This window comes from Pongo pygmaeus, chromosome 6 (assembly GCF_028885625.2).
Source record: "Pongo pygmaeus isolate AG05252 chromosome 6, NHGRI_mPonPyg2-v2.0_pri, whole genome shotgun sequence".
Classification (NCBI taxonomy): domain Eukaryota; kingdom Metazoa; phylum Chordata; class Mammalia; order Primates; family Hominidae; genus Pongo; species Pongo pygmaeus.
The window spans coordinates 48,597,919-48,617,877 of NC_072379.2; the positions used below are offsets into that span (position 1 = coordinate 48,597,919).

At 37.2% G+C, this 19,959-nt stretch overlaps 1 protein-coding gene across 9 annotated transcripts in view; it reads right to left on the reverse strand.

Annotated features, from left to right (window-relative positions):
- NME8 (NME/NM23 family member 8) overlaps nt 1-19,959 on the reverse strand; it is a 52,174-nt gene that overhangs the window by 11,778 nt on the left and 20,437 nt on the right. For all 9 annotated transcript variants that reach the window (XM_054495670.1, XM_054495678.2, XM_054495676.2 and 6 more), the window contains 4 exons: nt 12,074-12,249; nt 4,213-4,357; nt 3,408-3,515; nt 231-382 (listed from right to left, as the gene is read on the reverse strand). In XM_054495670.1, coding sequence (XP_054351645.1) covers nt 231-382; nt 3,408-3,515; nt 4,213-4,357; nt 12,074-12,249 — 581 coding nt within the window. The remainder of the gene's footprint in view (nt 1-230; nt 383-3,407; nt 3,516-4,212; nt 4,358-12,073; nt 12,250-19,959) is intronic.

Consider the following 19,959-nt stretch of genomic DNA (forward strand, 5'->3'; position numbering starts at 1 on the left):
ATTAAGAGAAAGACAAAGAGAAGGATGAGGGAGGGAGAGATGAGACAGATAGCAAGAGAAAATATGACAAAGTTAATTGTTGAATCTAAATGAAGGATGGGAGTATTCATCGCAACTTTTCTTTTTTTGAATTTTCTGTTTCCTGTTTTGCTTTTCTGCTTGTAAATTTTTTAAATGTTCACAAAATTTGGAGAAAATGTATACACTGACTTTTATTCTTAAATATTTACCTCTTTGTTCACTTGTTGCATGAGGTTTAATCAAGCCTAAAGTGCTTTGAAGAGGAAAGAAATGCTGTATTTCCCTTTCAGCGGTTTCTAATGAATCGCTGCCATACAACTGGTTGACCGGCAAACTGTCCATCGCAAATTGTGCACATAAACTTTGAAAAAGAAGTCAGGTTTAAAAGCTATTAGAACAGAACAGAATAATATAACACAATTTATATAAGTTGTTCAAAAGTTATCAAATAACAGCAAATCATTCCAGATCTTGACACTGTGCAAAAGGAAGTTAAGTACATGGTGGCTTAGGACATGCTACTTCTTTTCAAGGAGGTTAACGGTCATCAGGAAGAAAGGATGTGATCATTTAAATCATCATGACGATGAAAATTGACAGATAACTATGAAAGAGGAATGAATGCCGATACGGTTTGGCTTTGTTCCCACCCAATTCTCATGTTGAATTGTAATCCCCAAAATCCCCACATGTCATGGGCAGGACCTAGTGGGAGCTAACTGAATCATGGGGGCAGCTTCCCCCATGCTGTTCTTGTGCTAGTGAGTGAGTTCTCAGAAGATCTGATGGTTTTACAAGCACCTGGTATTACAAGCCCTGCTGGCACTCATTCTCTCTCCTGCCACCCTGTGAAGAGGTACCTTCTGCCATGATTATAAGTTTCCTGAGGCTTCCCCAGCCATGCGGAACTGTGAGTCAATTAAACCTCTTTTCTTTATAAATTACCCAGTCTCGGGCATTTCTTCATTGCAGCATGAGAACGGACTGATATAGATGCCCTGTGCAGTGAAAAAGCTCAGAGGGTAGAATCCTTGTTGCATTACTTGCTAGCTGTGTGATATTAGGGAGCTGCTTAACTTCTCTGTGCTTTAGTTGTCTCAAATATAAATATGACAATAAAACCTGTTTGAGAAGGTGATTTTGCAGATGCAATCAGATGATGCCTTTGAAATATATGGTGTGTGTATTGAACTCCAAATAAATTTTCTTCTGTGGCTTTCACCATGTGATAATGCTTCACGTTATCAAGCATTACATGGCATTTGACTCTAGACCAAAGATACAAAATTATAAACATTAAATCCAGAAGATACTGTAAGGGAATCCTCCAGGTGAGCAACAACAGCAATAAAAGAGAAGTAGACAGGACAGCTTTGTGGGAAGAGGCAGGAGTGATGCTGATAATACCAGACCATCCACATTAGATTAGACAGTTTATTGTTATGCTTTCTTTCCTATAAATAAGCATGCATCTCTTGAATCAGTTGTTGCTCTTTGGTATTTTTTCAGTTGTCCTTTTTATCTGTTTTTCTATCTATCTATGCATATTTCAGTAGCAAATAATGCTCACTGCCCATTTCACTTTTTTCTCTTTAAACAGTCCAGGGCAGTCAACCCAACAAATTCCAGCTATGGTGAATAATGTTCCTTCCTGCTAACACTGATGTGGATTCTTGACATCACTGGAAACTTGGTTTTCTGTCCCCAGCTTCAAGATCCTCTTCTTTTCTCTCTGGTCTCAATGACTCATTCAGGTTTTTGTTTGTTTGTTTTTGTTTTTTTGCCTTATCACCTTGGCCTTTCCATTCTGCCCTTGGCTGTTCCCACACCTCTAATTTGGAGATACTTTCAGCCCTAGTCCCTTGGACTCTGTGATTGCCAGGGGTGAGGGATTTGCACAATGATTGAATGAAACAGCCTGAGCCATCCTGAGCACTTACTCTACTCAATGCAGAGCATTCTCCCAACCCGTTATGCTGTGAAACATGATTATTGGAAAATGTCGGGGGAGGAATAGTGAGATAGAGCGAGTAACAGGTAACAGTCAGGGGTTGCTGTGCTTCTCTTCTATGCAAATTATCATATTTTGGGTAAAACAATGCCAGCATAGAATCTGATATTCAGGCACAGGAAAGGGGTGAAGTTCCATTTAAAGAGTTATTCCTAAAGCAACCGTAAGTGCTGGGTGGAGCCAAGGAAAGCGGAAAAGTGGGGATCAATTAGAAATAAAGGTCAAGATTAATTGTGAACCTGTGGAAATTTTCAGTATGATAGTGGGGTGGAGATGGGGCAGTAACTGAGAGCCTCCACACTTGGTGCCACAGTGTCTAGACCAGTGTGCTTACAGGCACAGGCCTTGTGTTGATAGCAATCCCTTTCTCTGGTAGCATGCATTGCATTCTATGCCACATTTTATTAAATGATTCCATGGCACTCTGCTCACACCACTTGCAGAGGTTCTATGCTTATCCTTCACAGTCATTAGCACATAAGCAAAGACATAATTGAGTAGGGCTAACTAAGGGGCAATACATGTTAATGCAACACAAGTCAGATTTAAGTATATCCTACCCAAAAGAAAGCACTTCAGCTTTCATGTAAGTGAGGCTTCATAACTATTGTGATTTATTGTGTCAACATGTATGTCAGATTTGCAGTGCCTTAAAGAGCATCTATATTCTTGCACACTTGAAGGGGGTATGAGGGGTGTCCTTTCTTCCTTTGAATTGAATCCTACCCTTAAATCAGCATGAAGAATTCAAGGGAATTGAAATTCAATTTGTTTCCATCAGCTTCGTGCCAAATATGGAGATGCATGAGAAACTATTTCTATCCTGCAGATGATATTAAGCCTAGCAGGTAAGCTCAGAAAATATCCAAAGAGTTCCCCCTATGTACCAGGTAATATGCCAGGGGTCAAGTTGATTACAAATTTAGCTGATATCTAAGATTAATCAGTAAGCTAAGTCAATAAATGTTCCCACTAAATTGTAGAGTACATACTCAATTAGTCATCATTGTCTTAACACTCATGATCAGTTAACGAAGCTACAGCTGCCACCACAACCGTCTCAAAGGAATTTCTCCTAAATAGCGGGTGGGGTGGATATTTCTCCCAAGAGATGACCTGTTGACTGAAATATACACCTCTTAGCTCCCAGCCCTAAGCCTAGCATCTCACAATGGTCTCTTGCAAATCCTTGGCCATCCTCAGGCTGGCACTGGGCTGGACCTCCAGTCGTAAGCGGTCCACTCCTTCCCCAGGAAAGGCAGCTTTCCTGAGAGGCTCCCTTGGATTAGAGCTGTGGTTCCAATACTCTACATCTAAAAAGGTGTTTAAAATGGAGCCCATGAAAACAGCTAGGGACCCATGGTATGAATCCTACCTCTCTGGAAAATATTCAATGGCTTCTTCAACAGTTCTTGGTCCCAGTAATTGTTTCCAATATTGCAAGCCATTGTCTCTCAATAAAACAAGGGCTAGAGATGGACCACTATTAGAAAAGAAAACAAAGAAGAGGTAATAAGAAGTGTAGCTCAGTAGCTAATTAAGTATAGGCAATACAAATGCATATTGTTAAATATATCAAAAATATGTAACATGTAAAATAATCTTTTAACAGAGGTCTGTAATTTTTTTCCATTGATATGTTTTCAAGAGCATATCTATAAAAGAATAGAAGCAGAGAAAGGAAGGGAAGGGGAGTGCCATGATTCTTGTAGATGTTTCTTTCATTGTTTCCATGGTCCTGCTGGTTTATATGCCCCTGCAGGATTTCGGCCTCAATTGCTATTTCAGTTATTCTTCTAGAAAGAAACCCAGTACATTTCTAGCAACTCATTCTTTCCTAGAACTAGTTAACTATAAGATTACAAAAGCTCTTGAGAGTCAGTCAGTTCTCTGCTTAAACTTGACAGTATTGTACACCCTGGACTTCTGGTGTTCAACTCAGCCGGACTCCAGTAACTTCCTCTGAGATCTTCCTACTATTCCAGTAACATTCCAGGAAGACTAGAGAAGACAGGCAGGTGAGCAGAGGATTGGGATGGGAGCAGGACTGGTAGAGAAGTAAACTCAGAACATGTTTACAGACTTGAGGAGTTTGGCAGCTTAAATAGAAACGAGACTTAAGAGAAAGTTTACATGATTCAAAAATAAATCAGACTGAATTTTCTCAACCTGAATTCTACCTGGTCATGTTTTCTATAAGTTTATTAAAATAGTCTTCATTTTCATATTCCTTGCACAGTGCTTGTGCTTCTTTTTCTGATAATACTACTTGTCTTTGCTCCAGTATTTTGAAGTCTTCATCTTTAATAATATGCAAAACATCATCTAAATAAAAACAGTTACATAATAAGTTTTAAACTGGTAGATTACTGGTTATGTACACAATACATAATATACTATCATGAGGGCATACAATGCACTTCATTCTCGTACGAAATTTTGAAAGTTTGCAGAAATACCTTCTTAGGTTTTAATTTAAGGTGAACAGTATCTCTTAACATCTCATTATGATGCTATTTCCAATTTTTCTTCATATAGGAATCATGCATGCACACACATACACATATACAACACACACACACACACACACACATAGGTATCTCATTAAATCTTTTTCTTGGGTGTATGCATGTGAATGTGAGTGATTGTGTGTGTGTATGTGTGTATGTGTGTGTAGATAGTAACCTAAATAATCAACCAACACAATTATGGAAGTCATTATAAATAATTTTTATGTTCAATAACCATGATTTGATTTATCCCATTTGGGGATAAACAAGGTGATTGAATACCTGAAGATATTTCTCAACCTTCTCTCTTGCCTACTTCCCACTACAGAAGCCTAGAAAATCCAATACTCACACCTCCATCCTTCCTTACAGATAGTGTGGCAGTGTGATCCAGCTATGGTCAATGATATTTATAGGAAATACACTGGGGACTCTTATGAGAGAGGCACTCAGGGAGAACCTCTGTCCTACACCATCTTCTGCTTCCTGCTTTTGAATGTTTGAGGGACATGATCTTTGGAGCTGTGCAGGTCATCTTGTGACAAAGAAGGATAAGTCAAAAGCACAAATATTGACTAAGATCTTGAACAGCCTTAAACTCCTTATCGAGGCCAAAAAACAGGAAATAAAGTGAATAAAGTAGAACTAAGCAAACAATTGTAAGGAAAGAATAAAACAAAGTATCATGCATGTTAATACAGTTTAAGAAATAATTTGCTTCAGAACTACCTCACAGAAAAAAAAGGAAAACACAGGATATATAGTTCTTGAAATTTGAAAAAGTGGAATCATATTAATTCTTAGAAGACACTGAAGTTTTTTTTTTAATTACTAATTTTGTAAAAAGATTTCTCAAATGAGGGTACCTGATGACCACAGTTTAAAAAGTGACAACCAATCCCCAAGCAATTGCCGTATAATATTAATAGCTTCTTGAAATGACTCACGATAAAAGCTCAGGAAAAATATTCAGGGAAGGTAAATCTGCATAAAGCTAAAGAAAGTAGATTTAATGGGATAGTAGCTCGATTGTCGATCCTTGAGAATCCTGGAGATTGCCTTCCCTAATTTGCACTCTCTCAGTTAGGTGATCACAAAGGAATTATAAACCAGGTGTAGAGAGGGTCCTCACCGTCCAACGGATAAATTGAAAAAATATTGGTGAGTATGCCTTATTTGCAAGACGGCATTGAGTTTCTTTGTTTCACTCTAAATTCCATGATGAATATAATAATAAATATTTTATTTCGCTTGCACTATGTCCATGAGAATTTTCAAACATCCTTTCAAGCATTCCAGTGACACTATCTGATGCCGTATTTGGTGACAGGTGTGAAGACACACAGAATTCCTGGTTCTAGATAAAGGTGGCTAGCAATTGCATAGAAGTTTCATGGAATAACCTGATGCATAAAAAATCATACTTCAAAGCCCCGAACACCTTGTTGACCTTTCTTTCTTTCTCTTTCTTTGTTTCTTTCTCTTTGTTTCGTTTTTTCTTTCTTTCTTTCTTTCTTTTCTTTCTTTCTCCTCTTTCTTTCTTTCCTTCCTTCTTTCTTTCTTTCTTTCCCTCCCTCCATCCTTCCTTCCTTCCTTCCTTTATTTCTTTTCTTTTTTTCTTTTTTTTGACAGGGTCTCACTCTGTCACCCAGGCTGGAGTGCAGTAGCACCATCTCAGCTCACTGCAACCTCCACCTTCCAGGTTCAAGTGATTCTCCTGCCTCAGCCTCCCCAGCAGTTGGGACCACAGGCATGGGCCACCACACCCGGCTACGTTTTCTATTTTTAGTAGAGATGAGGTCTCACCACGTTGTGCAGGCTGATCTTGATCTGGGCTCAAGCGATCCGGCTGCCTGGCCTCCCAAGGTGCTGGTACTACAGGTGTGAACCACAGCACCTGGCCCACACCTTGATACCTTATTTCTCATCAATCACAGGTAAATTTCTAAGTAAGGTGCTTAATAGTTAAATAAATGTGTAAATATCAGTTCATTCTTAGATATCTATACAATCTTGAAAAACAATTGAGCAAAAATAAAGGGAAAATATTTTGCAAGTATCTAAATAAATCAAGCCACAACCACCAACAACAAAAACTGAATTATCTGCAAAGGAACAAAAAATTAGCTGACAGCAGACTTTTTCTCTGGAATACAACTTTGTGCTCACAAATTTGATAATTCAGATAAATTGACCCATTCCTTGAAATACACTAAATATTAAATACCAAAACTCACACAATGAGAGCTAGGTAATATGATTAGCCCTATATCTATTAGATAAATTGAATTAGTCCTTAATAACATTCTGAAAAATACAGCACCAGGACTAGATTATTTTGCTAGTGAATTCTACAAAAAGTTTAAGGAATAAATGACACCAATTCTCTGGAAACAATTTATTTTTCTCAGAAAATAGAAGCAGAGGGAACACTTTCTAACTCATTCCATGAGGCCAAGCTTACCATAATATTCAAAAAGATATCACAAGAAAAAAAAACTAAAGACCAATAGCTCTCATGAACATAGGAGCAGAAATTCTTAACAAAATATTAACCTTTCAAATTTAACAATGTATAAAAAAGTTGCAAACCATGACCAAGCTGGATTTATTCCAAGTATGCCAGGGTGGTTCAACATTTGAAAATCAATTAACATAATCTCCACTAATAGGATAAAGAAGAAAAGTCATATGATTATATTAGTAGATGCAGAAAAATCATATGACAAATTTAATACCAATTCATGATAAAAATTATTACCAGAGGAGGAATAAAGGGAAACTTTCTCAACTTACTAGAGAACATCTTCAAAAATCCTACAGTTAACACTGTCCTTAATGGAGAGACACTAGATGCTTTGCCTCTAAGATCAGAAAAAAAAGCAAAGCTACTCCCTTTCACTACTCCTCTTCAAATTCATACTGGAAATCTTAGCTAAAGAAATAACACAAGAAAAGGAAATAAAAGGTATACTGATTCAGAATGAGGAAATGAAATTGTTATTCTTCACAGAGGGCATGACTGTCTATGTAGAAAATCCCAAAGAATCATCATCATCATTGTCAACAACAACAACAACAACAACACCACCACAAAACTTCGGGCACTGATAAGAGAATATTATAGCAAAGGTTCAGGTTATAATTAATATACAAAAGTCAATTTTTTTCTATATACCAGAAATGAGCAATTGGAATTTGAATTTAAAGCAAAACAATTTATACTAGCACTAAAAAAGAAAATACATGGGTAAAAATCTATCAAAATACGTAAAGAATCTAAATGAAGAAAACTACAAAACTCTGGTGAAAAAAAATCAAAGATCTAAATAAATGGAGAGATATTCCATATTCATAGATAACAAGACTTAATATGAAGATGTCAGTTTTTCCCAACTTGATCTGTAGATTAAACACAATCCCAACCAAAAGCCCAGCAAGTTATTTTGTGGATATGGAAATTGACAAACTGATCTCAAGTTTTTATGAAAAGGCCAAAGATGTAACACAGTATTGAAGGAGAAGAACAAAGTTAGAGAGCTGATACTACCTGACCTAGCCACATTGATTAATGGAACAGAGAAGAGAGCCCAGAAAAAGACCCACACAAACATAGTCAATTGGTATGTGATAAAGTTGCAAAGGCAATACAATGGAGGAAGGACAGTCTTGTCAACAAATGGTGCTGAAATAATTAGAAATACCCTCTCAAAACAATAAGTCTAGACACAGACCTTACACTATTCATAAAAATAACTCAAAATGGATGATAGACCTATATGTAAAACACAAAACTATAAACTTTCTAGAGAATAACACAGAAGAAAATCTAGGTGACCTTGTGGTTAGCAATGAGTTTTTAGATACAACACTAAAACTGCAATCCAAAAAGAAATAACTAATAAGCTGGACTAAATTAAAAATAAAGACTTTTCTGTGAAAGACACTTTTAAGAAACCAAGAACCAAAAACTTGGAGAAAATATTTGCAAACCACATACATGATAAAAGACTTGTATTCAAAATAAACAAAAAAAAACCTTTCTACTCAACAATGAGAAAAACGAACAACTCAATTAAGAAATGGGCAAAAAGTATAAAGAGACAACACATCATCAAAGAAGATATAGAGATGATTAGTAAGCATATGAAAAGAAGCTCTGCATAATATGTCATTAGGGAATTGTAAACAAGGACAACACTAAGGTAATGTTATTTACCTATTAATGTAACTAAACTCCCAAAAACTGACAATACCAAATCCTGGCAAGGTTGTAGAGCAACAGGAACTCTGATTCATTTCTAATAAAAATGGAAAGTGATACAGGCGCTTTGGAAGACATTTTGGCAGTTTCTTACAGACTACACATACTTTTACAGCATGATCCTATACTCATGCTCCTAGATATTTACCCAATTAAATTAAAACTTACATCCACACAAAAACCTGCATATGAACACCTACAGCAATTTTCTTCATAATGGCTGAAAACTGGAAGCAACCAAGGTGCCCTTCTATAGGTAACTACATAAATAAACTTAGTTGCATACATACAATGGAATATTATTCAGTGATAAAAAGAAATGAACAATCAAGTCACCAAAAGACATGGAGGAACACAAAATGCACATTGCTAAATGAAAGAAGTCAGAAAATGTGGCACATATACACCATGGAATACTATGCAGCCATAAAAAATGATAAGTTCACGTCCTTTGTAGGGACATGGATGAAATTGGAAATCATCATTCTCAGTAAACTATCGCAAGAACAAAAAACCAAACACCGCATATTCTCACTCATAGGTGGGAATTGAACAATGAGAACACATGGACACAGGAAGGGGAACATCACACTTCGGGGACTGTTGTGGGGTGGGGGGAGGGGGGAGGGATAGCATTGGGAGATATACCTAATGCTAGATGACGAGTTGGTGGGTGCAGCACACCAGCATGGCACATGTATACATATGTAACTTACCTGCACCTTGCGCACATGTACCATAGAGCCTAAAGTATAATATAAGAAGAAGAAGAAGAAGAAGAAGAAGAAAAAAACTTTCAGTTAAAAAAAAAAAAAAGAAAGAAGTCAATCTGAAGAGGCTATCTACTGGCCGGGTGTGGTGGCTCACGCCTGTAAACCCAGTACTTTGGGAGGCGAGGCGGGTGATCACTTGAGGTCAGGAGTTCTAGACTACCCTGGCCAACATGGGGAAACCCCCTCTCTACCAAAAATGCAAAACTTAGCCGGGCATGGTGGCACACCTGTAATCCCAGCTACTTGGGAGACTGAGGCAGGAGAATCTCTTGAACCTGGGAGGCGGAGGTTGCAGGGATCTGAGGTCACCCCACTGCACTCCAGGCTGGGTGACAGAGCAAGACTCCAACTCAAAAAATAAAAAATAAATAAAAACAAATATATATATATAATGAAAAGGCTATATATTGTATGATATCAACTGTAAGACATTCCTTAACATATCAAATAACAAAAGGATCAGTGGTTGCCAGGGGTTAGGAGAGAGAAAGAGATTAGTAGGTAAAACACAGGGGATTGTTAGGGTGGCAATTCTATTCTGTATGGTACTGTAATGGGAATACCTGACATTATGCATTTGTCACAATCCATAGGATGAACAAAATAAAGAGTGAAACTTAATGTAAACTATTGACTTTAGTTAATGACATTTTAACAATATTGGTTCATTAACTGTAAAAGTGTATCACAGTAATACAAGATGTTGATAGGAGAAGGTGGGAGGGAGCAAGTATATGGGAACTCTGTAGTATTTTTCTTAATTTTTCTCAAAATCTACAACGGTTTAATATTTTGGCTTGATTTTTCTGTAAATCTAAAACTGTTCTGTAAAGTCTATTTATTTAAAAATAACATGTATTTGAAAATATTATCTTTTTTAAATATTAAAAGACATTGAAAATGGCAAAAAGACAAAAATCTTCCAATAAAGAGAACCCCATGTCTAAATCATTTTACTCATAAATTCCAGTAAACATTTAAGATATAACTCCAATTCTACACTATCTCGTCCATAAAATAGGAGTGACTGCTTCTCATCTCACTTTATGAACCTGCATTACTCTGACACCAAAACCAGATAAAAACATTACAAGAAAAGAAATCAACACATATCCCTCCTGAATATAGACACAAAAATTCTCAACAAAATATTAGCAAATCAAATCCTGCAGTGTGTAAAAAGGATAACACATGACAGCCAAGTGGGATTTTTCTGGAGAATGCAAGGCTGTTTCAACATCAATAATCAAAATAATCCACCATATTATCAAAATGAAGGAAAAAACACAATCACATCAATAGATACAAAAAAAATTGAGGAAAACACAACATCCTTTCCTGATAAAAATTCTTTCCAAACTAGGAAGTGGTGGTAATTTTCTTAATCTGATAAAGGACATACACAGCTAACATATTTAGTGGTCAAAGACCAAATGCTTTTGCTATAAGATCAGGTACAAGGCAAAGATGTCTCCTCTCATCACTCCAATTGAACATCATACAGGACGTGCTAGCTAGCTGAATGAGGAAAGAAAACGAAATAAAAGGCATACAGATGGAAATGAAGAGGAACAAGTATGTCACTTTGCAAACCCTATTACTGCGTCTATCAATGATTCTCAGCCGGAGAGGTTTTGCCCTACAAGGGGCATTTGGCAACCTCCAGAAACATTTTTGGTTGTCACAGTTTGAGAGGTGGGGCGGGGGGGAAGGGGGGTATGATACTGACTTTTAGTGAGTAGAGGCCAAGGATGCTGCTACACATTTTACAATGCACATAACACAGTCAATCCTCCACCCTGGACAAAGAATGATCTGGCCCAAAATGTAAGCCGGTCTGAGGTTGAGAAATCCTGGTCTACATAGAAATGCCAAGGAAACTATGTCAAAGCTCCTAGAAAGCTCCAAGGTAGTTGGACAAGTCAGAGAATAAAAGGCCAATATATAAATATTAATGGTAATTATGTTTCCATATATTAGTTATAAAAAAAGAATGAAGTGTTAATTTATGACTTGTGTTCTTGTTCTGCCATATTCACTCTGCTATAAGAATATGGGGTGAGATTAAAAAGAACTAACTCTTTATGTGCCAGGTACTTTATTTGTGTTTTCTCATTTTAATGTTCTGAATTTTACGCGTGAAGAAATAAACTTGGTAAAATATCTTGTTCAAGTCACACTATCAGTTATAGTAGATCCAAGCTTTGAACTGGGGCATTTCAGACATAAAAGCTTTAAATCTTTATTATGTAATAATTCCTGCAATGTTAAAATCTACTCTAACAAATTCACAGGTTAGAAAATACGTTGTAAACTCTTCGGCTACAAATATGTTTTATTCACTATTAAGATATTAGTAAGTTAATATATTAATTTAAGGTGCGTTTTCTTCAATGTTAAATTTTAAAACAATGTCTTTAAATGTAATTATACTAGGGTTTATTCAAATCTCATCTATATAAAATACTTAAACAATTTATGTTTGATTCCCTACCTTTCCTTTCATGAAAGAGATTTGGTCGAAGTAATGCCAATGTCTTTTCTAATTTCATGCTTTTCATTTTTTTAAAATCGGGGAAGAAAGCATCCATGAACTTAGCAACATTAGTTGCATCCTCTTCAATGTCACAATGCTGAGCTAAATGTTGTCTTTCCAGATATTCTTGTAAACTGTCAAAATACAAAATATAATTTAAGATTATTATAAACTGAAGTTTATAACCATGCCAACAAATTAAAACTGATAATATGTTCAGAAATTACTAGAAGTTTAATAAAACAAAAATTAAATGTCATGTAAAGATAAATTGCATCTCCCTATTATATCCAAGAATATGATACTTAATTCAACTTTTTATTGAGCCCACTACAAAAATTACTTACATGATATTATCTATGTTTGACTTTACGAGAGAATAAACAAAGATCAAAATAAAATTTTGTGTTTTTAAGGAAAAATTTTTCTTTTCCCTATGTAGAACTTTCCAGATAGTTTTTAATTTTCTTTTTAATCTTGTCTTTGAACTAAGGGTTATCTAAAAGTGCATTTCATATTTTCAAATGAACATTTTCAATTACCTTTTTATTATTTCCAATTTTATTGGATTATAATCAGAAAAATACATGTGGTAAAATTTTGATTAAAAATTTGTTGAGGTATTCTCTGTGTAAAAGAAAAAATTATTTGTAATGTGTAAGGTTGTATATATGTTTATATTTCATATATTATAGATAATTTATTATCTATCTATCTATCTATCTATATATATATATAGTTTTTTTTGAGATGGAGTCTCGCTCTGTCAGCAGACTGGAGTGCAGTGGTGCAATCTTGGCTCACTGCTACCTCTGCCTCCCAAGTTCAAGCGATTCCCCTGCCTCAGCCTCCCGAGTAGCTGGAACTACAGGCGCGCACCACCAGCCCAGCTAATATTTTTTTTGTATTTTCATAGAGATGGAGTTTCACCATGTTGCCCAGGATGGTCTCGGCCTCCCAAAGTGCTGGGATTATAGGCGTGAGCCACCGTGCCCAGTCAACTTATTATATATTATTTATGGAATATGTATTTTTAATTCCTCTCATCCTTACTTATTCTTGTCTGCTAGCAGGTATTTTTTCCAGTTCTCCTTATTTTTCCAATAATTACCTCCGTAGGTACTTAGCCGTTATGTTGGTGGGGACATAATATTTTCTTTTTTTGGGTGCTTTATTGTCATAAATGTTTCCTTCTACATCATGTCTTTATCAAATTTAGCAATTTTAATGATCAGTGTTAATACTTTATTTTTCCTGGCTATTTTTTGGCCATCCCTTTATTTTCATCTTTTTTTTTCTAAACAGAATATAGATGAGAAAAGTTGTTTAAATTTTTTATTTTGAAAAAATTAAATTAATAGAAAAGTTACAAGACTAGGACAAATAACTCCCATTTACACCCTTCATCTAGGTTCACCAACTGTTAACACTGTCCCATATTTGTTCTCTCCATCTCCTGCTTTCATCCCCCAATGTGTGTGGGGGCTATGGGAGGCTGTGTGGGTGTGGGTGTGTGTGTCTTGGAAGATCCATTTGAGAGTAAGCTGCAGATATTTTAACCATTCACCTCTAAATACTTCAGGAAATATTACATTAATACAAAACTATTACCTCATAAGCAGTCCATATTCAATTTTCACCAATTTTCTAATACCATCTTATCTATAGTAATTTTTATATTAATCCAGGATTATATATTGCATGTTGTTGTCCCATCTCCTTAATTTGCTTTTATCTCCAACAGCAACTCAACCTCTTTTGTCTTTCAATAATATTGATATGTTGAAGATTCCAGGACAGTTGTTTGTAGACTTCCCTTCATTTTGGATGGTTTCAAACTATTGGATGGCCCAGTAGTTTCTTATTACATTCTGGTTATGAACCTTTGGCAGGAAAACTATCTTCATGAGCCTGCGTCCTTCTTGGTTCATTACTTGCTCCATCACATACGAGGTGTATGATGTCAGTTTTTCCCATTATTGGTGATATTAATGTAGTTGATATCCCCCCATTTTATCTACTGAAAAGCTACAATTTTCCCCTTATAATTAATAAGTAATCTCTGAGGACATTATATGAAACTGCGTATATATTTTTCACACAATATTTTTAAACCCATTGATGATTCTTGTGCACATCATGAATATGATGGTTTTTAAATCAGGTTTTTTTAACCTTTACCTAGTAACGTCTATATGTGATGGGAAAATTAACCTTTTCATAGTTAGCCTAATAGCCATACTTTTGACTTTATTTTTTTCATCTTACTTTATCTAGACTATTTATTTTAAATTGAGGTTTCTTCTTTTTTCCCCTTATTTTGCTGGTCTGAACAAGCTGCTCTTCATTCCATATTTTTCCCTTGTTAATGTGGAAGTTTTACTATACTTATCCACTGCATTAATGTTTAATGTCTTTTTCCTGCCCCTGTTGTCAAATGTGTATGTCCCAAATATTTCTTGCATTCTGACACACTATCTCCCAACTTTAATACTCCATTTATGCCCTTTCTGCAAATAAGAACCTCAAAATACAACTGTCAAAATACTGCCTTCTTGATCTTTGGACCATTTTGCCACATACACCCAGAAACTTCTAGGTTTTGTTGAGATAATTTAGAATCTAAAAGAATTTTCTTCTATTTCTACAGTCCTTCATCAGCTGTTATATTATAAAACCCAGAATTATGGACTGTATGTGTCTGTGTGTGTGTTCAGAGATTCCAAGGTTCACTGATAAGAACTGTTTTTCTTTTTTTTCCTCCCATATTTTTGATTTGGTTGAGTATATCCTCACATATTTTCCACAGAAGGAGTATATAGGTGATATATTTCTAAGTATGTCCTTGAAGATCTTCATTTGCTCTACCAGGGAAATATCTTAGCTTTGTAAGAATGCAGGGGTTGCAGTCTTTTTCTTCCAGTAGTCCTAAAATGAGCCCTATGGCAGTCAAGTATTTTTCCCTTGTAAGTAACTTATTCTCAATTGCTGCCAAGTATGCAGTTGGTGGAAGGGATCCACCTAAACTGCAAGTGCAATTTTAAATCAGTAATAAAATCAATTAAAAGTCTGGTTGCTTTTTATCAGCACCATGTACCAGCACTCCTAAACAACATTAGTGATAATGCGCCTATGTACTTTTGGAGTTCGCACATATTCATTACTTATCCTTTCATAAGTAGTGTGCTGTACATGGTGCTCTACATAGAATCAATCCCAAAACAACAAAGCTATTGGCAGTATTGCAATTTCTGCAATGTACTGTAAAATGGGAATTTCACCTATCTTTTTCTATTAAACATAGAGTGGAGATCAATTTTGAGAACACCGTGGACAAATCTTCAAAAATTAAGGCTTTCGAAAAGCAAAAACTGTACTTCATTTTCTGTGATAGATTAATATATACAGACATACATGTGTTTTATTGATAAAAATATTAAACAATTCTTCTATCACTTTTTTCCTTTGGGACATTGTAACATTTATTTTTATTTTATACTCATATGTTTATATATTCAAAAGTCCATAAAAAGACTATTTTCTTTTCTTTGACTTTTCTTTTCTTTTTCTTTTTTTTTTTTTTTTTTGAGACAAAGTCTCACTCTGTCGCCCAGGCTGGAGTGCAGTGGCGCAATTTTGGCTCACTGCAATCTCCGACTCCTGTGTTCAAGCAATTCTTCTGCCTCAGCCTCCCAAGTAGCTGGGACTATAGGCATGGGCCACCATGCCTGGCCAATTTTTGTATTTTTAGTAGAGACGGGGTTTCACCATGTTGGCCAGGCTGGTCTCGAGCTCCTGACCTCAAATGCTGGCATTACAGGCACGAGCCATGGCATCTGGCCCATAAAAGACTATTTTCATTGTCTGTATTTTTATGCTAGCATAATTGTTTGCCTCATTCAGTAACTAGTACTTAAAAATAATTTCATCATACAGAGGAAGAGGACGTTAGGAAGATGATCTGCTCTGGGTTTCAAACATATGAAGTATACAAGTGCTTACTCTGTCTGTCTGGAAACAGTGTGCAGTGTTTCTTCCCAGGATGTTCCTGTATTTGTGTGTGGGGTGGGGGTGGGGTGGCATCAGTTGAGGGTGGACTATTGTAAGCCCTTGCAATTGGCAGACAACTGCATTTGTTCTGGGAAAAAAATTCCCCCATTATTTGTTGAATTATAGTTTGTCCATCTGTTCTTTCTCTGTGCAGAGTTTCTCATTAGCAATTGATCCCCTCAGTATATTATCCAGATTGCAGACTTCTGCTCTCAACATGTCTGTCTAATTTTTTGTGTGTACTTTCAGCTATTTCTTGTATCTGACTTTCCATGTCATTAATTTGAGTCTCAAACGATGATCATACCAATTCTCCACTGAACTTATAATTCAAATCACAATTTGTATAATTCAAGTTTGAAAGGCTTTTTAAATGTATACCTAGCAATTGAATCTCAAGTCCTTTTTTTATTGTTATTTTATTTAAGGGTTTTTCTGTCTCTAAGCAGTTCTTTTTCACTAGACTTGTGTTGTGATTTTTGTACAGGCCTTCCTTTCTCTGGCTGCCAGTCTCCCTTAGGCAGGTAGTCATTTTTCCTTGATAGCTCACTGGGGCTTAGGTCTGATTTTTGATATGTGTTGGAAACCCTGTAGTTGGAAGGCAAGATGACCTCTACAAGCTTGTGCTGTAGAAGACAGTGGGTCATTATTCTTCTGCAGGGGCAATCAGGAAAAGCCCCCAGAGACCTAGCTAGGGCAAAGAATTCAATAATTCTACTCAGTTCTATCCTGGCCCTTTAGGAGTCAAGAAGTCTCAGTGAAGTCCACAAGTCTGTTATTCTCAGGGTCTGTGGTTGTCTGCAGGTCCTTGTTTTCTGGGGAGTTCAGGAGCTCCCCAAACTCTTGGTGGAGAAAACGCCACACCACCCTCATCTTCTCCTGCCCTGGGGAACTCAACAGAGCTCTAGACCTCACTGACAGCCAGCTGCTTATCAGTTAAGCTTTCCTTTGACTATGGAGAGGAAAGAAAGCTTTGCAGATGGGAGTAGAGTCAGGGTATAGAATTCAGACTTCCCTGATCCCAGAAACACTTTTAAGGATTACTTTAGGAATTGTATCTATTATGTTTAATTTAAATGAGAATATCATAAAGGAAAAAATTAAGCTCCCTACAGCTATGACATGTATAGGGACAAATAGAGAGGCTACTGAGAAGAGAACAGATATTTTCTATGGACAGAGGAATACAATATAGTAGAGGTGGTTGGAAATGTCACCTTCACTCTGTCGTAAAGACTTAAAACTGAAAGTGACCTCAGAGGTCGTCATCTAATTCTTCCCCATCTTTGTATCTCTAGGATTTGTCATATAGTAGGTCTTTAATAAATACTAGATGAATGAATCAACCATAACAGAATGAGTCAATGAATGAGAAGACTCTGCCAGTTACTACCTGTGTGACTCTGAGCAATGTAGCTAATGGAACCACACCTTCCTGATCTGTAGAAAGACTGGAAAGCAAAGATAAATTACACTATCCTTTGATTTCTTAAAACAGGCTGATTAAAGGGACAGACATGTAAATAATGTAATAAAAAGCCATCATGAAGGAAGCTGGAATGTGAACGACAAACATGGGTACCTCTGCCCGGTTTCCCTGGCTCTTCCCCCACCCTTCTGCAGCCACTGGAGCAGGCAGACCATCAATGGCGTGGAACAGAGTTTCCCCACAACATGTGAATTCATAAGCTGTGAGTGTTTGTCTCCATAGGAATAACCAGCCAATAAAGCCCTGGGACTCCGCTGCTCTGTACGCAGAGGGGTCACCAATCACTCCCAGTTCGATTGCTCTGCTTTTAACTTCTCTCCTGGCTCACCCTCTCCATCCCCACCACCCAGAGAGGAGAGTGAGCAGGCTGAGAGATAGGGGAGAGGGGGCAATAAAGAGTGAAAATGAACAACTGAATAAATTACACACGAGAGTTTTTTGTCCTTATTCCTTTAGATTCTGGACCTACTTGAAAGATGTCACATGGAAGTGACAGTGCCTTTCAGGCCCTCCCTCCAGAGCAAGAGCTGTGAAAATAAGAACAAGCATTATAAGGGCCAGGGGAAAGCTTCCCCTCTGTCCTCTCAAGTTTTACTGAAAAACCAACGGGCATCAACAGACAAAAAGTAGATTAGTTGGAGAAAAAGCAGACAAATTTGATTAACATGTACACAGAGAGAACCACAGAGTGAGTACCCACCCTGCAATGAGGTTCAGAAGCCTATAGACCAAGCTTGTCCAACCTGCAGCCCACTGGCTGCATGAGGCCCAGGAAGGCTTTGAATGTGGCCCAACACAAATTGGTAAACTTTTTTTTTTGTTTTTTGAGATGGATTCTCACTCTGTCGCCCAGGCTGGAGTGCAGTGACTCGATCTTGACTCACTGCAACCTGTGCCTCCCAGGTTCAAGCGATTCTCCTGTCTCAGTCTCCCAAGTAGCTGGAACTACAGGCATTCACCACCACACCCAGCTAATTTTTGTATTTTTAGTCGAGACTGGGTTTCACCATGTTGGTCAGGCTGGTCTCGATCTCCTGACTTCATGATCTGCCTGCCTCGGCCCTCCAAAGTGCTGGGATTACAAGCATGAGCCACCGCACCTGGCTCAAATTGGTAAACTTTTAAAAACATTAAGATATATATTTTTGCGAGTTTCTTTTTTTTTTTAAGTTCACCAGCTATCGTTAGTGTTAGTGTATTTTATGTGTGGCCCAAGACAATTCTTCTTCCAGTGTGCCCCAGAGAAGCCAAAAGATTGGACAGCCCCATTATAGACCATCTGGCAAAACAGGTAATGGGAGCGGGGAGAAGAATTCTGTTGAAGGACAATAAAGGATGACTAGGGAGAATGAATGGACCAATGCACAGAAATTAACTTGTACACTATCTCTGTTCAGATGTGATTACATTCTTGGTCTTATAGGCAGGGGAAGAAAAACAATTGTTCTTGTTGGATCTGAGGATCTTAGGCAGATAAAAGAAATTCAGCTTCATCCTGTGCTTTGAGAGAGACTGCTGGCAGGGAGTGCTGGGGCAAGTCAGAGAGATTGTGAGGCTTTTTCAGTTCAGCATGTCAAAGCGCCATATTTTGGGTATCAGTTTCTGAGCCCCAGCACAACAAACAAGCATGCTCCACACTGTCCCATGCTGTCTTCTGTGGCCAGCTTGGGATAAACATGGGCCAAAGGCACATGGGGACTCTAAGTTTAGAAAGGAAATACTGTAGACTGTGCCAGAGCAAGGTGTACACATTTCATTTCACTCTGACCTTGGCCCCTACAGTGCTTGCCCTTGTTCTGGAGGGAGAGCTGCTGGCACTTCCTTCTGACATGCCAATTAACATGCCTAAATTGCCCACGGTGTCATGCAAGTATTGGACAATTGGAGCTTCTCAAAGCTGGATGTAATGGAGGTTTACTACCTAAACAATAGCCCCATGGAATGATGACTTCACTCGTTACATTAATGAGTGCTTCATAGAACGCTTTTTGTTTTTTGAATGGCTCAAAAATTCTAGGATAAAACCTGGTATCTTTTTAAACTTAACACACCCTACCCAACAAACCTTCCCTCAGCCCAATCATTATTATTTTCCCTTAAAACCCTGAAAGTAACTGCTACTGTTCAAAAAGCTCCTTGCCAGCAGGATTTACCTTATGAGTTCCTTTATCCTGCATACAACTTCAGACTAATGATATTAGGATCTCCCACTTCCTAAAAATATGACATCACTAGGAGCCAACAGAGGTAGGCACCCAAGAAAAGCCACTACAATTCATTAATAAGTCAAGAAGGACCAACAAGG